Source organism: Myotis davidii, unplaced genomic scaffold (genome assembly GCF_000327345.1).
Source record: "Myotis davidii unplaced genomic scaffold, ASM32734v1 scaffold1134, whole genome shotgun sequence".
Classification (NCBI taxonomy): Eukaryota; Metazoa; Chordata; class Mammalia; order Chiroptera; family Vespertilionidae; genus Myotis; species Myotis davidii.
The window spans coordinates 573,100-586,011 of NW_006286229.1; the positions used below are offsets into that span (position 1 = coordinate 573,100).

The window sequence follows — 12,912 nt, forward strand, 5'->3', positions numbered from 1 at the left end:
CAGCCCCCAAGCCCATAGAGCAGGGCAGAGAAGGATAAAGAATGGATGTAGGTGTGCCAAGAAAGCCTGAGGTGGGCTACCCGGGCAAGTAAGAAGGAAAGGGACTCAACACACAGAGAGAAATGAGCCTCATTTTGGAGAATAATGATCTAATCTTTGGTGAAACCAAGGAGGGGGCTCTCTGGAGATCCAGAAAATCAAGGGGAGGGGCTGGTCAAATTATTTAGAGAGGGAGGGGCACTGAGTGGAGAGGGCAGGGAAGCATTGTGGATTATGGTGTAGAGTAAGAGTAGGTTATGGGTGACTCCCTGGGTTGAACTGCTTATGGTTGGAGGTGGGTCAGAGTCTCTGGGATGGCAGTAGAGCATGTGGCGCTTGCTTGATGGACTGTCCTCTTGGAGAGAGGCTGGTGGTTATGTATGTATGTATTTATTTTTTAAAGGTTGACTTTTTAAAAATTAAGTTTTTATTGATTTTAGAAAGGGGAAGGGAGAGGGATAGAGAGATAGAAAACCATAAGAGAGAATCATTGATCAGCTGCCTCCTACCTGCCCCCTACTGGGGATCTAGCCTGCAACCAGGGCATGTGCCCTGATGGGGAATCGAATCATGACCTCCCGGTTCATGGGTCAATGCTCAACCACTGAGCTACCCCAACCAGGCACAGTGACTCTCTTTAGATGAAGATCTCCTGAAGTCAAAGTTGGGATAATTTCCGTAGGTTGCTCAGGAAGAGGGATTGCACCTCCTGTACAGAGGCAATAATGGAGTCAGTCCCTGTTCTCAAGGAAGGGCACCTCTGTGGGGGCATATTTTTCTACCCCACCTTGGGCTTCCCATCCCACACATAGACTAACTGCACCCACAAGCCTCAACCACCATGTCAGGTATGTCAGTCTTAACAATGTTGCTGTCCCTGTCATAGTAGAGCAGAGACAGGGGGCGCCGGACTGTGGGCACGCAACATGAACCCCCTCCAGGGGTGCCTGTAGCTGCGTTGGCCTTGAGAAGATTGAGCACGGTGGTGTGAAAGGAGGCAGCAATGCCGGGCATGCCTGCTACATGCAGTGGGCACTGCCCTGTGCAGAAGTTCATTGAGTAGCCCTCAGGCTGGATGATCCAGTCATGCCAGCCAATCTCACGGAAGTCCACAAAGAACTCTTGTCGACAGCACATCTTGGACCCACTCTGGCAGTTGATGCCATGACGTCGAATCCGGTGCTTGCTCCCAACTCTCACCCGGGCTGCCACAAAAGGCCTCTGGGCAGCCCCACTCAGGATGACTGAGCTCTCGGCTACCTGGCCTTCAGGTACAAGCTCCAGGGTCAGGTGTCCCTGGCTGCAGGCAGCCTGAGCTTCAGGCCCCAGAAGGAGCTGGTGCCAGCCACTGGCATCCACCGTTAGCAGGTGCTGAGTGGCCAAAGTGAGGTTGGCTTCATGTGAACCTAGCACAAGGACCCTCACCTTCAGAGTCCAGGTGGTATTGGGAGGGAGCTGCACAAAGAACCTGAGGCTAGCCTCCTGGACCTCCATGCCACCAGCAGTTCTATCAGAGAAGAAGTGGAAGTCAAGACGGGTCTGGTTGATGTTGGAGAAGCCTGTGGACACAAGAAGCCCCAGTCATTGTGATGTGCTGAGCGTCAATTCTTTTTTTCCTTTTTTTCCAGTGAGTGAATCTTTATTCATTTACATCATAATTATTAGTTGAATATTTATATGCCAGATTTTTGTTTTTATCTGAGTGTCAGTTCTTACCAGCTACCTCTCTAGTCTCCGCACGCTTGAACACTCTGCTCATTCGTGACCACATTGCTGACTACACTTTCCTCCTTAAAAGTCTTTTCTCTCTTGGCTTTCATTACACAACTCTCGTTTGATTCTTCCTTGATTTTCTTTGCTGGCTTTTCTTTCTCTGACCAGCACTTTAATGCAAGAGTTCTCCGAAGTTTGCCTTTTACACTGAGGAGAGCTCTTACCCACACTCATGGTCAGCCAAAACAACTTTTATTCTGGTGATTCTCAAATCCATTTTGTACCTCCGGACTGGACATATAGATTTGGGAATCACCATTCAGGACACATAAATGTCCTGCCAGCACATTAAAATCAATTTGTCCCAAATGGAAATCATTATTTTCTTTCTTGCTGATCTCTCTTTTTGTTCTTAGAATTGGTGGTGCCACTACCCTTCTTATCATCTCTGGAAACCCTGTGGCCACCTCCCTCATTCCCCTTATCCAGTCCCTCACCACAGTGGTTCTAATGTCTATGTATTTCTCCCTAACCCTATTATGATTGCCACAGTTCCCCTCTTCATCCCTCACCTGCCTCATTGAAACACTTTCATTGGGTTTCTATTCCCTCTACTCCACTGAAATTACTCTTGTCAGGTTCACCAACACCTGCCATGTTGCCAAGCCCAATGGTTTCATCTCTTTATGTTCATCGTACTTGACCTTTAAGCAGTGTTTGACATACTTAACCACACCCTCCTTCTTGAAATAGTTTTTTTTCCCCTTCCTGGCTTTTGTGACTCTGGCCACTCCATTTTGATCTTTTTTTGCTGACAACTCCTCTTTCTCTGCCTGACCTCTACATGTTGGAAGTCCTGAGCTCTCTTCTCCTTTCTCTTCTATATCTATACTCTCAGAATGGTCTCATCAATTCCCATGGCTTTTAATTTCATCTGTATGCTGATGACTCCCAAATATATATCCCTGGACCTGATTTCTCCCCAAGCCCCAGGCTTGCATATCCCACTGCTGATCTGATAACCTACTTGGATAGCCAATAATATTTCAAACTTTTCATGTTCAAAAAAGAACTCTAGATTTATCTCCCAAAACCCATTCCTTCTCCACTCTCCTCCTTCCATATACATGCATTGCTTAAGCCAAAACCTTGATTGCTCTCATCTCCTACTTTGAAATTATCTGCAAGACCTGTCAAATCTACCTCCAATTCATAATATAATTTCACTGATCTTGTCTCCTTTACTATACATTAGTTCAGTGATTTTCAACCTTTTTCATCTCATGGCACACAAACTAATTACTAAAATTCTGCAGCATACCAAAAATATATATGTTTGCTAATCTGACAAAAAGGGTATAATTTTGATTGATTTACAAAAAAATAATAGTAATTACCTACCCTTTTTGCTCCAAAGTGACTTTAAAAAAATCAGGTGTCTAGCCCTGGCAGGTGAGGCTCAGTTGGTTGAGCGTCCAATGCACTGAGAGAGGTTGTCAGTTGGATTCCTGGTCAGGGCACATGCCCAGGTTGTGGGCTCGATCCTCAATAGGGGGCATGCAGGAGGCAGCAGACCGATGTTTCTCTCATGGATGTATCTCTTTCTCCCTCTCCCTTCCTCTCTCTTTAATTCATGAGATTCATCATCTCAAAAACCTTATTGAAGAAAGCCCAAACTCTTTTAGGAAGCGGTCATAAGCCCATTATGATTTGATCTAAGCAACCCTTTTTTTTTCTTTATCAAGTAAAGAGTACTTTATTGTGGGAATGCCACTGGCACTTTCATGGACATAAAAGGGCAGAAAATAAAGTTCAACTAGGTTTCATGTGAATTGGAATGTCAGGAATAAGATAGCTTTTGACAGCTCTCAGAGCCATTATGATCTCTCTCATCTGTTTCTGTGTAAGTCTACTTCGTTCTTTTCTCTCTGAAAATTTGGACTTTCTTCACTAATAAGGTTTTTGAGATGGTGAATTTCATGATCTAGCCAAGTTTTTGGCAAGTAACTCTGGTGTCAGTGTAAAATAAGAATTAAAGAAAAGACCATTCATTCAACAAATTCTGGGTGCTGACTATGTACTAAGTGAACCATATAATGGTGAACCATACAGCACAAGCTCTACCTTCATGGAGTTTATATTCTAGCTGGCTTGGATATACTTCTTCTGCCTCCTCATCAGCTCTCTCAACTCCCAAAATGGTGGCCCCAGGTCCTGAGTCTACAGAACCTATTACTTACCTCTTCCTAGCTAAGTGAGCTGATCTTTCAGTGTTCCAATTCCAAAATCCTAGAAGAGTCTGATTGGCCTAACTAATCTTTTCTTCCTAGGTCACTGAGCACCTTACTGTTAGGACCTCTCAAGTCACTCCAGTTATGGCAGGCAGACATATGACCCACAGGGGTTGTGGTAGACTATTACATCATTGGCTCCCAATGAACAACAGCTCCCAATATTCATAGCTTTGTACAATTTCTTCCCATATTAATTCTTGTATTGGTCATGTGATTTGATTTGGCCAATGAGACACAGGCAAGCATAGTGCAAGCAGAAGTTTATACACTGAGGCTTCATCTTTTTGGAAGCCAGCAACTTGGCTTCAGAGGAACTTGGGAGAGAAAACTGAATGACGAGAAGCCATGTGGAAAGTCAGAGACCAGCCCCATCTGAGCTCCTGCCTGAATGTGGGCACATGAGCGACCTCAGCTAGCCCATGTGGACCGGAACTGTCCAGATAAGCCCAGTCAAATCACAAAATCATGAAAAATATTAAATTTTTTCTTTTAGGCCACTGTATTTGGGCTTCTTTGTTATATTAATGGATAACTGAAACAGAAACAAGCATCGGAAGTAGGGTGTTCCATAATAAAGACCTAAAATATGCAGCACTGGCTTTGGGATTGAGTGGCAGGCAGAGGTTGTAAGGGTGGTGAGGAGAGTGTTAGTGAAGGCACTCAGAGCAGTGAGAAAGTTGCTATTGGAAGCCAGAGGAAGGGGACACTGTATTATGTATTGGCTCTCAGCTGTGATAACTTGGAAGCTAGAAATGATATCTAACAAAGTTGTGAATTTAGCTGAAGATATTTCCAGGCAGAATGCTGGAAGTGTCATTTGGCTTATTTTAGCTGCCTTATCGCAAGAACTGTTAAATTTTTAAGCAGAATTTCGATAGAATATTTCAAATAGGACTTGCTAGATTGAACAATAAAAGATTTTTTCACTCCTTGTTTCTCTGGCAAAAAGTTCTTCAAATGAGATACGTTCTCAAGGCAAAAATCAAATCCAGGGCACTGCCAGGAAAACATGGCCTCGGTGTGAAGATAAAAACAAACACAGGGTCAGCCATAAGGCCCTTAGCTGTGATCTCACTTCTTTGTTAAGCTCTAAAGCTTAAGATGATGTTCTGTAGACCCTCTCAGTTGGACAAAAGGGTTTCTAAGAATCTTAAGAGTTGTGCCCCACAACACCCTGACTTGTAACACAAGTAAGGGTCTGTGTTGACAGAGTGGAGTGCCTTTTGTCTAATTGAGTAGACTATAATTTATTATTTAGAAGGCCCACGGAGTTTTAAAGATATTTTTAATAGTGAAAGCAGTACCAATTTGGACTAAAGCAGGGGTCCTCAAACTTTTTAAACAGGGAGCCAGTTCACTGTCCCTCAGACCGTTGGAGGGCCGGACTATAGTTTTTAAAAAAACTAGTCCGCTGCTAAGCAACAGGCAGTGGCGGCAAAAACACCCGCTGGCCGGGATAAATATTTCCGGCGGGCCGCATGTGGCCCGCGGGCTGTAGTTTGAGGACCCCTGGACTAAACGGACAGAGACAATTCGAAGTGAAAAGAGGCCTGTGTGCCCCCAACTTCTCACGAGCACAGGCCATTTCTTATTTGAAAGGAAAGACATCTCAGAGGGTGCTGGGAGAGTGGCTCTAGAAGCCGAGGAGAGCAGCGGTGGACCCTTCCTGAGAGGAGAGGAAAATCCTACCAGGGAGCAGCAGAATCAGGCACTAGCCAAGGGAATCCTGGAGTTGGGATAGACTGAGATATGTGCCTGGCTAAATATCAGAATTTGCATGGGTCAGTGACTGCTCTGTGCTTCCCCATCTCCCATTTTGAATAGGAGTATCTATTACGGATATCCTGTATGTCTCAGCATTAAGGGTGTGGGAGGCAGTTAACTTGTAATTTTAGGTCACAAGCAGTGGTGCGCTGGTAAATATTTAACAGCTGGATTCTAGAGGGGGGAAAGTACCCTGATTTGTAGTATTTGCCAATTTCTGTGGTATAAATTCTCCCACCATGACTGATTTCAAACTATCAATGTCATATCTCTGGATGCAAAGTTGGAAGATATTCACAATCAGCTCTCATGAGCCAGTATGAGCCAGTTCTAGGACACCACTGAAGGCCCCTACCCTAGTTTCCCCAGAGCCTCAAACTCTCTTCATACTTCCAGCAAGAACAATGTTCAGATCTTTATTTCAGATAACTTAAATGAATTGAAATGAAAACTTCAGGCTAAAGTATTTAAATGTGAAAGGTGAAATCCAGGCATCAGTCATTCTCACCTTCAAACTTCATCTCAGATCAGGTCCCCTCTGGCCTGAACATTGTAATCATTATTGATTAGCAAATATGTGGAAAGTATACAGACTTTGAAGTCAGAGAGAATTGTGTTTGAATTCTGCCCCTTCCACGCTGTATGACCTTGGCCGTGTAAATAATCTTCTTTGAATCTCAGTTTTTGCATTCATAAGATGGGAATTCTAAAGTCTACTTTATAGGGTGGATGTGAGAGTTACACTAGGTGAGGCAGGTACACGGAATGCATGGCAGCCATCATTATTATTGCAATGTGCCAGGAACTGGGCTAAGTGTCAGGGATACAAAGGTGGAAAAAACCAAAACCAGCCAGGATCAGTGTTCAAGGGATTCATGGTTCATGGCCATCTGTCCACCTATTTTTCAACTCCAAATGCAATCTACTCCTTCAGACTTTTACCTGTTTTCCCCCTACATTTAGGATGTTATTTACCATTCTCTACCCATTTGAAGTCAAACTTACTCTATAATGGCAGCCCATTTGCAATCTTCTGAAAGACCTCCCTGTCTCACCAGGTTCCAATGAGTTAATCCTGGCCCAGCAAACTCTTGTGCCCTCAGGCAGCATTTATTTCATTCTGCCTTATATTCTAACTAGAGGCCTGGTGCGCGAAAATTGGGCATTGAGCAGTTAGGGGCGATCAGGTTAGCAGGCAGAGGCAGTTAGGGGTGATCAGGCAGGCAGGCAGGTGAGCAGTTAGGAGTCATTAGTCCTGGATTGTGAGAGGGATGTCCAACTTCTGGTTTCCCTGGGAATCGGGTCTAAACCAGCAGTCAGACATCCCTATCACAGTCTGGGGCTCTTGAAGTCCGGGACACCTTGCTCCTTACCGCCCACCTGCAGCCGAGGCAGGAGAGGCTCCTGCCACCACTGCTGCATTTGCTGCGCTCACCAGCCTTAAGCCTGGCTTCTGGCTAAGTGGCGCTCCCCCTATGGGAGTGCACTGAACCACCACAGGGCAGCTCCTGTGTGGGGCCAGGGTGGGAAGTGGAAGGTTGGCCAGGTAGGGAGGGACTACAGGAGGGCTCCAGGGCATGTCCAGCCCATCTTGCTCAGTCCCGATGGGGGCTGAACCCCAGCAGCAAGCTAACCTACTGGTTGGAGCATCTGCCCTCTGGTGGGCAGTGCATGTCATAGCGAGCGGTTGAGCTGCCTTAGCATATCATTAGCATATTATGCTTTGATTGGTTGAATGGCCAACCAGACGACCAGACACTTAGCATATTAGGCTTTTATTATATAGGATTAACTTATTTCCAGCAGGAGCAGCATCTAAACCCCTCATGGGCAGGAGCTAAGTCTTCTATTTCCTGTTCCCTCCCACCTTAGTCTTCTAAGTACATTACCTGTATTAGCTTATTTAATTATCTCAACTATCCTCCAGTTATCCCTATTTCACACATAAGAAAACTGACTATTAACAACCCAGGTCACAGTAATAAGTGTCTGAGCAAGGATTTGAGCCCAGGCTATTTGGCTCTAAAATTGAGTTCTTAATCATGAACAGAAGCACATTTTAAACTAGAATAAGGTCTCATCCATTACTGGGGACTCTAGACTGTGGTCAAGCTGACCTGCAATGTGATTTGATTGTTTAACGCAACCAGTGTTTATTGGGCATCTATTATGTTTGGGAGAGGCAGAGTACTAGTGCCCAAGGCCATGGATTCCAGAGCCATGACTGGCTTCACCACTTACCAGTCATGTGAACTTTAGCAAGTTACTCAACCTCTATGTGCCTCAGTTTCATCACCTCTAAAATGGGGATAATGATAGTACTTGCCGCGCTGAGCTGTTGTAAGGATCTTAAGGCATTAGTATATGTAAAAGGCTTAAAACACAGTAAACATTGTAAGTGTAAGTTATTTTTACTATATACTAGCCTCTGGTGATAACATGAGGAATAAATGACAGTTCCTGACCTCAGGGTTGATATCCTATTGGAATACAGGCTTTATAGAAAACCTGAAAATAGACAATTTCACACAGAGAGTTCTGGTTCAAGGTAAGGGAGCATCTCACCCTTAGGTCAGGGTAGGTTTTTTGAGAATGGGAGTGCTGGGTCTTGAAGTACCGACCAGGAGGAAGGGGCCAGGAATGGGAAGGGCCTTCATACCTAAGAAAGCGCTTGTAGGAAGCTCAGCGGACAGATAGATCACTTTGTGTTCTGTTTCTAGGGTACTGTCTCCGAATTCTTGATCTTTCTCTCCAGCTGTCCACTAAATTCTCCAACTCCTCTCCCCTCCATGGGAGTAACTCTCCTCTTCTATCCTCTATCCACCCTTTTATGTCTCATTTTGACCCTGTTCTGATGTGTGTAACTGAGGTATCAAGGCAAGAGGGCAGGGGTAGGGTGGAGAGGTATTCTAGTCCTGGTGTTTTTCTTTTGTCCTTTTACCCAAATGAGGCATCTGGGGGAGAGGAGATGAAGAAGTTGGATCCTGGGCCAGAGAAAAGGCAGACGCCCCAGCCTCCAGCCTCTAGCCTCTGGGTCCTGGCCCAGGAAGTGGATGGGCTCACACCACAGCCTGGGGGAGTTTGTGGGGTCTTTAGAGAGAGGAGCTAAAGGAGATGGGGGCAGGCAATTTTAAACAAAGTGAAATTTACCTACATCCCAGCTGCCCATTGGTCATGTCTAAATCACAAGAGAGAGACTGGGGGCGGAGGGGGGAGGAAAGGGGGCAGGGTAGTGGGAATCCTGGATTAGGAGATTACAGGTCATGGGAAGAAAGAGTTGGGATGGTTTGGGGGAGGAAGTCAGGGGTTAGGTTGGGGAGGACACTTTTCCTTTCCTTGAGAGGTCAGGTTTTGAGGAAGATCTACAGGTCAGTAACCCACCTGTCTCGGCAAAGCTGATGATCTCATATTCCTGTCCCCTGTCAGCCTCTGGAAGCGCCCCCTGTGGGCGCCCATGGAGGCGCTGCAGCGCTATCCTCAGAGCGGCTCTGGACACTGGCCGGCTCAGCGTTGGGCGCTGGTTGAGGTGCAGCTTGTCCAAGATGCTTCTCTTGGCAAGGGGGAGAAGCAGCTCCCGCTGGCTCTGCAGGTCCAAGGCATGCTCCCCACATGCCAGGCATTGATGGTCAGCTCTGGTAGTGGCCACTGTGGCCAGAGCCAGGAACAGGAAAGCCAGGAACAATGAGGAGATCATTGTTGGGGGAGGCCCTCCTTGAGGGACACAGTGAGGGAAGGCCACAAACCCCGGGCTCAGGGTCTCAGCCGCTGTGGTCTTGGTTCTGTCCTGGCCGCCAGAGGCTGGGAAAGGAGAATGTGTCCAGCTGGCATGACTCCTTGTTGCAGGGGATAGAGCAGCCAAACATCTGACTTGAGAAATGAAGCCAGTCACAGGTAGAACTTGGCAGAAGCTGCCAATGCATAATCAGTGAAAGCACAGAGCGGGGGATGTTAGTGGAGGTTGGTTTGTTTGGGGAAAGAAGTGTTCCTGGGCCAATGCTGGGAGACAGTGGGTTGCCCATGTGAGCTGCCAGGCCTAGGGCCAAAGGTTAGAGATGAAATTCCTCTTCAGGTCAATGGCCTTGCTGGGAAGCCTGGTGGGGAAAGGGAGAGATTAGAGGTTTTAAGATAGAATATGAAAGGGTGACTTTGAAACAAGAAGGGGTTATTGGCAGGCAGCTTAGGTCACTGTCATGCAGGTAATTGAGGGTTTGAGAGTTGCATTTTCCTTGGTCTGATACTTCTCATATCTCTGCTGGCCCCCAACCCAAACTCTTGTTAGTTCTTCTTTGGTTTTGCTCAGTAAGGCTCAAAAAACATCCAGTCTGAAGGGTTGGGAGAGGAGAGGAAGTGTTCTAGCCAGGTCTTCTGCGTAATCAGTGGGAGGTCTGAAGGTGAGGAAGGGGCTTGAGAGCTAGATGTACTCTGGGGTTTCTTCTGTTTAGGAAGAGAAATTTTAAGGTTGCTCAGAATTCTCCCTTTTCTCCCCTAAAGGTCCTGAGTATTAGATCTTCAGGGAAAGGCTTTTATTTCCACAAGGGGGATTTACCTGGCAGGAGTGGCAGGTAGAGTTAGCAGCACAGGTTTTTAAGCCAGATGACCTTGGTTAAATTCTATCTTTTCCTTTTATCAGCTGTGTGACTCTTGGCAAGTTACTTAACCTCTCTTGCTTTAGTGCCTTCACTGGAGAAATGGGATAAATTATTACCCATGATTCCAAAATCCAAAAAAAATAAAATCCATTTTTGTGTGCGTGTGGGTAACTCATACAGTGGTTAAACCTGACCTGAACAGAAGTGAAGTGATTTATGGCCTTTAAAAAAATCATTGAGACTATTTATATGCTTTTTGCTCCAGAAATAGTATTTGATTATAGGATGCTACCCTTGGAAGTACTACATAATGTACATTTAAAAATATATATTTTTATTTATTTCAGGGAGGAAGGGAGAGGGAGGGAGATATATAGAAACATCTGCCCTAGCTGGTTTGGCTCAGTGGATAGAGTGTCGGCCTTTGGACTGAAGGGTCCCAAGTTCGATTCCGCTCAAGGGCACATGCCTGGGTTGTGGGCTCTATCCCCAGTAGGGGATGTGCAGGAGGCAGCCAATCAATGGTTCTCTCTCATCATTGATGTTTCTATCTCTCTTCTCCCTCTCCCTTTCTCTCTGAAATCAATAAAAATATATTAAAAAAAAAGAAACATCAATGATGAGAGAGAATCATTGATTGGCTGCCTCCTCCATACCCCACATTGGGGATTGAGCCTACAACCCGGGCATATGCCCTGGCAGGGAACTGAACCATGACCTCCTAATTCATAGGTCAGTGCTTAATCACTGAGCCTCGCCAGCCTGACCATAATATACATTTTACATACCATTTTACCTTTCTAAAACTTGACATTTTCTGAATTCTGATCCATGTCTGGTCCTATGGATTTAAAAAAGTTTTTTAAAATTGATTTTAGAGATGAAGAGAGAGGGAGAGAGAGGTAGAAACATCGATGGGCTGCCTCCTGCATGGGCTGCCTCCTGCATGCCCCCGTCTGGAGATCAAGTGTGCAACCTGGGTTTGTACCCTGACCAGGAATCAAACCAGCGTCCGCTTGGTGCACGGGACAACACTCAATCCACTGAGCAACACAGGCCTGGCTGCTCCTATGGATTTTGAATATGGGATTACAGCTCTATAATGATTATCTCAGTTTTGAGATTTAAATAATTTTCTAAAACACTTAGCAGCCTGACCATAATATACATTTTACATACCATTTTACCTTTCTAAAACTTGACATTTTCTGAATTCTGATCCATGTCTGGTCCTATGGATTTAAAAAAGTTTTTTAAAATTGATTTTAGAGATGAAGAGAGAGGGAGAGAGAGGTAGAAACATCGATGGGCTGCCTCCTGCATGGGCTGCCTCCTGCATGCCCCCGTCTGGAGATCAAGTGTGCAACCTGGGTTTGTACCCTGACCAGGAATCAAACCAGCGTCCGCTTGGTGCACGGGACAACACTCAATCCACTGAGCAACACAGGCCTGGCTGCTCCTATGGATTTTGAATATGGGATTACAGCTCTATAATGATTATCTCAGTTTTGAGATTTAAATAATTTTGTAAAACACTTAGAGTGGCTGGCACATAGTAAGTGCTTGGTAAAAGTTTATTATTCCTACTACACAGGTTTGTTTGTGGGCCAGAGCACCTTCATCTCTAAGTGTGCTGAAGAAATTCTGCCAATATCTGCCCTTCCAGACTCTCCGTTTTAATACGTTCTGAAGTTCTAAAATTCAGTGTTTTTTAGTACATTCTGCAGTTGTTATTGCATAGTAAATATTTAATGGTCGAATTCTATCAATGTAAGATTACAGCACTTCTTTGAGGTCGGTGAATTATCTAAATACACGTAACCAATAACTAAGTTGATTCTCCCTCTCCGGGTTTGCAAACTGAAGATGACTCTTAAGAAAAAGAACTGTCTTTTAGAGGGAGGCAGTGGTCAGAAAGCGATTTTCATAGGATGAACTTCAACCTGCTTGATTTAGAATTAAATTTTTACATCTGAAAAACATGGACATTTACCTACCACATGATCTTTACCCATGCATGCTACACATTTTTATTGTGAAACTGCTCTTTTGGGCTCGGGAGTTACTGTCCTAAGTAAAAGGCAGTTTTGAAAGTGCTCTGCATATTTAAATTTCTTTAGTTCTTAGTATTATGTTTAAATTTAGGGTGAATCTGACACGCGTAACGGGTTTAAGGTGGACGAAGGATCCCGGCGGATGCGGACTGGTAGCTGGGGACACAGGTTACACAAGGGGAGCGACACCGTGAGCCATCGAGCGTGCTCGCGGTGGGAGCCGGCAGGTGGGTGAGCGGGGCCGCGGCTCCGACTCGCGCGGGAGCGCACAGCGAGCGGGGCCGCACGACGCGGTGACGTAGCCGGACGTGGTGACGCAGGGCGCAGGCCGCAGCGGGGGGGCGGACTCTGGCCTTTTCTTCCCCTTCTGATTTCCCCCCTCCCCCCTTTTCTCCCTTTCCGGGTTTGGTTCCCTCCTTTTCTCCCCCTCTTCCCCTCCTTCCCAAGTCCCTTTCCCCT

At 45.7% G+C, this 12,912-nt stretch overlaps 1 protein-coding gene across 1 annotated transcript; it reads right to left on the reverse strand.

Annotated features, from left to right (window-relative positions):
• Positions 1-575: 575 nt before the first annotated feature.
• Positions 576-9,719, reverse strand: INHBC (inhibin beta C). Its single transcript, XM_006757335.2, has 2 exons — positions 9,192-9,719; positions 576-1,598 (listed from the first exon to the last, which is right to left on the reverse strand). The coding sequence occupies exons 1-2, from the start codon at positions 9,502-9,504 to the stop codon at positions 853-855; spliced, it is 1,059 nt and encodes a 352-aa protein (XP_006757398.1). The 5' UTR covers positions 9,505-9,719; the 3' UTR covers positions 576-852.
• Between the last annotated feature and the right edge of the window lie 3,193 nt (positions 9,720-12,912).

Bases quoted from the DNA above. Each gene is read 5' to 3' on its own strand.
- INHBC (XM_006757335.2), bottom strand. From the start codon at position 9,504: ATGATCTCCTCATTGTTCCTGGCTTTCCTGTTCCTGGCTCTGGCCACA. The intron at 1,599-9,191 runs GTGGGTTACTGA...TTGTGTCCACAG, and splicing joins CATCAGCTTTGCCGAGACAG to GCTTCTCCAACATCAACCAG.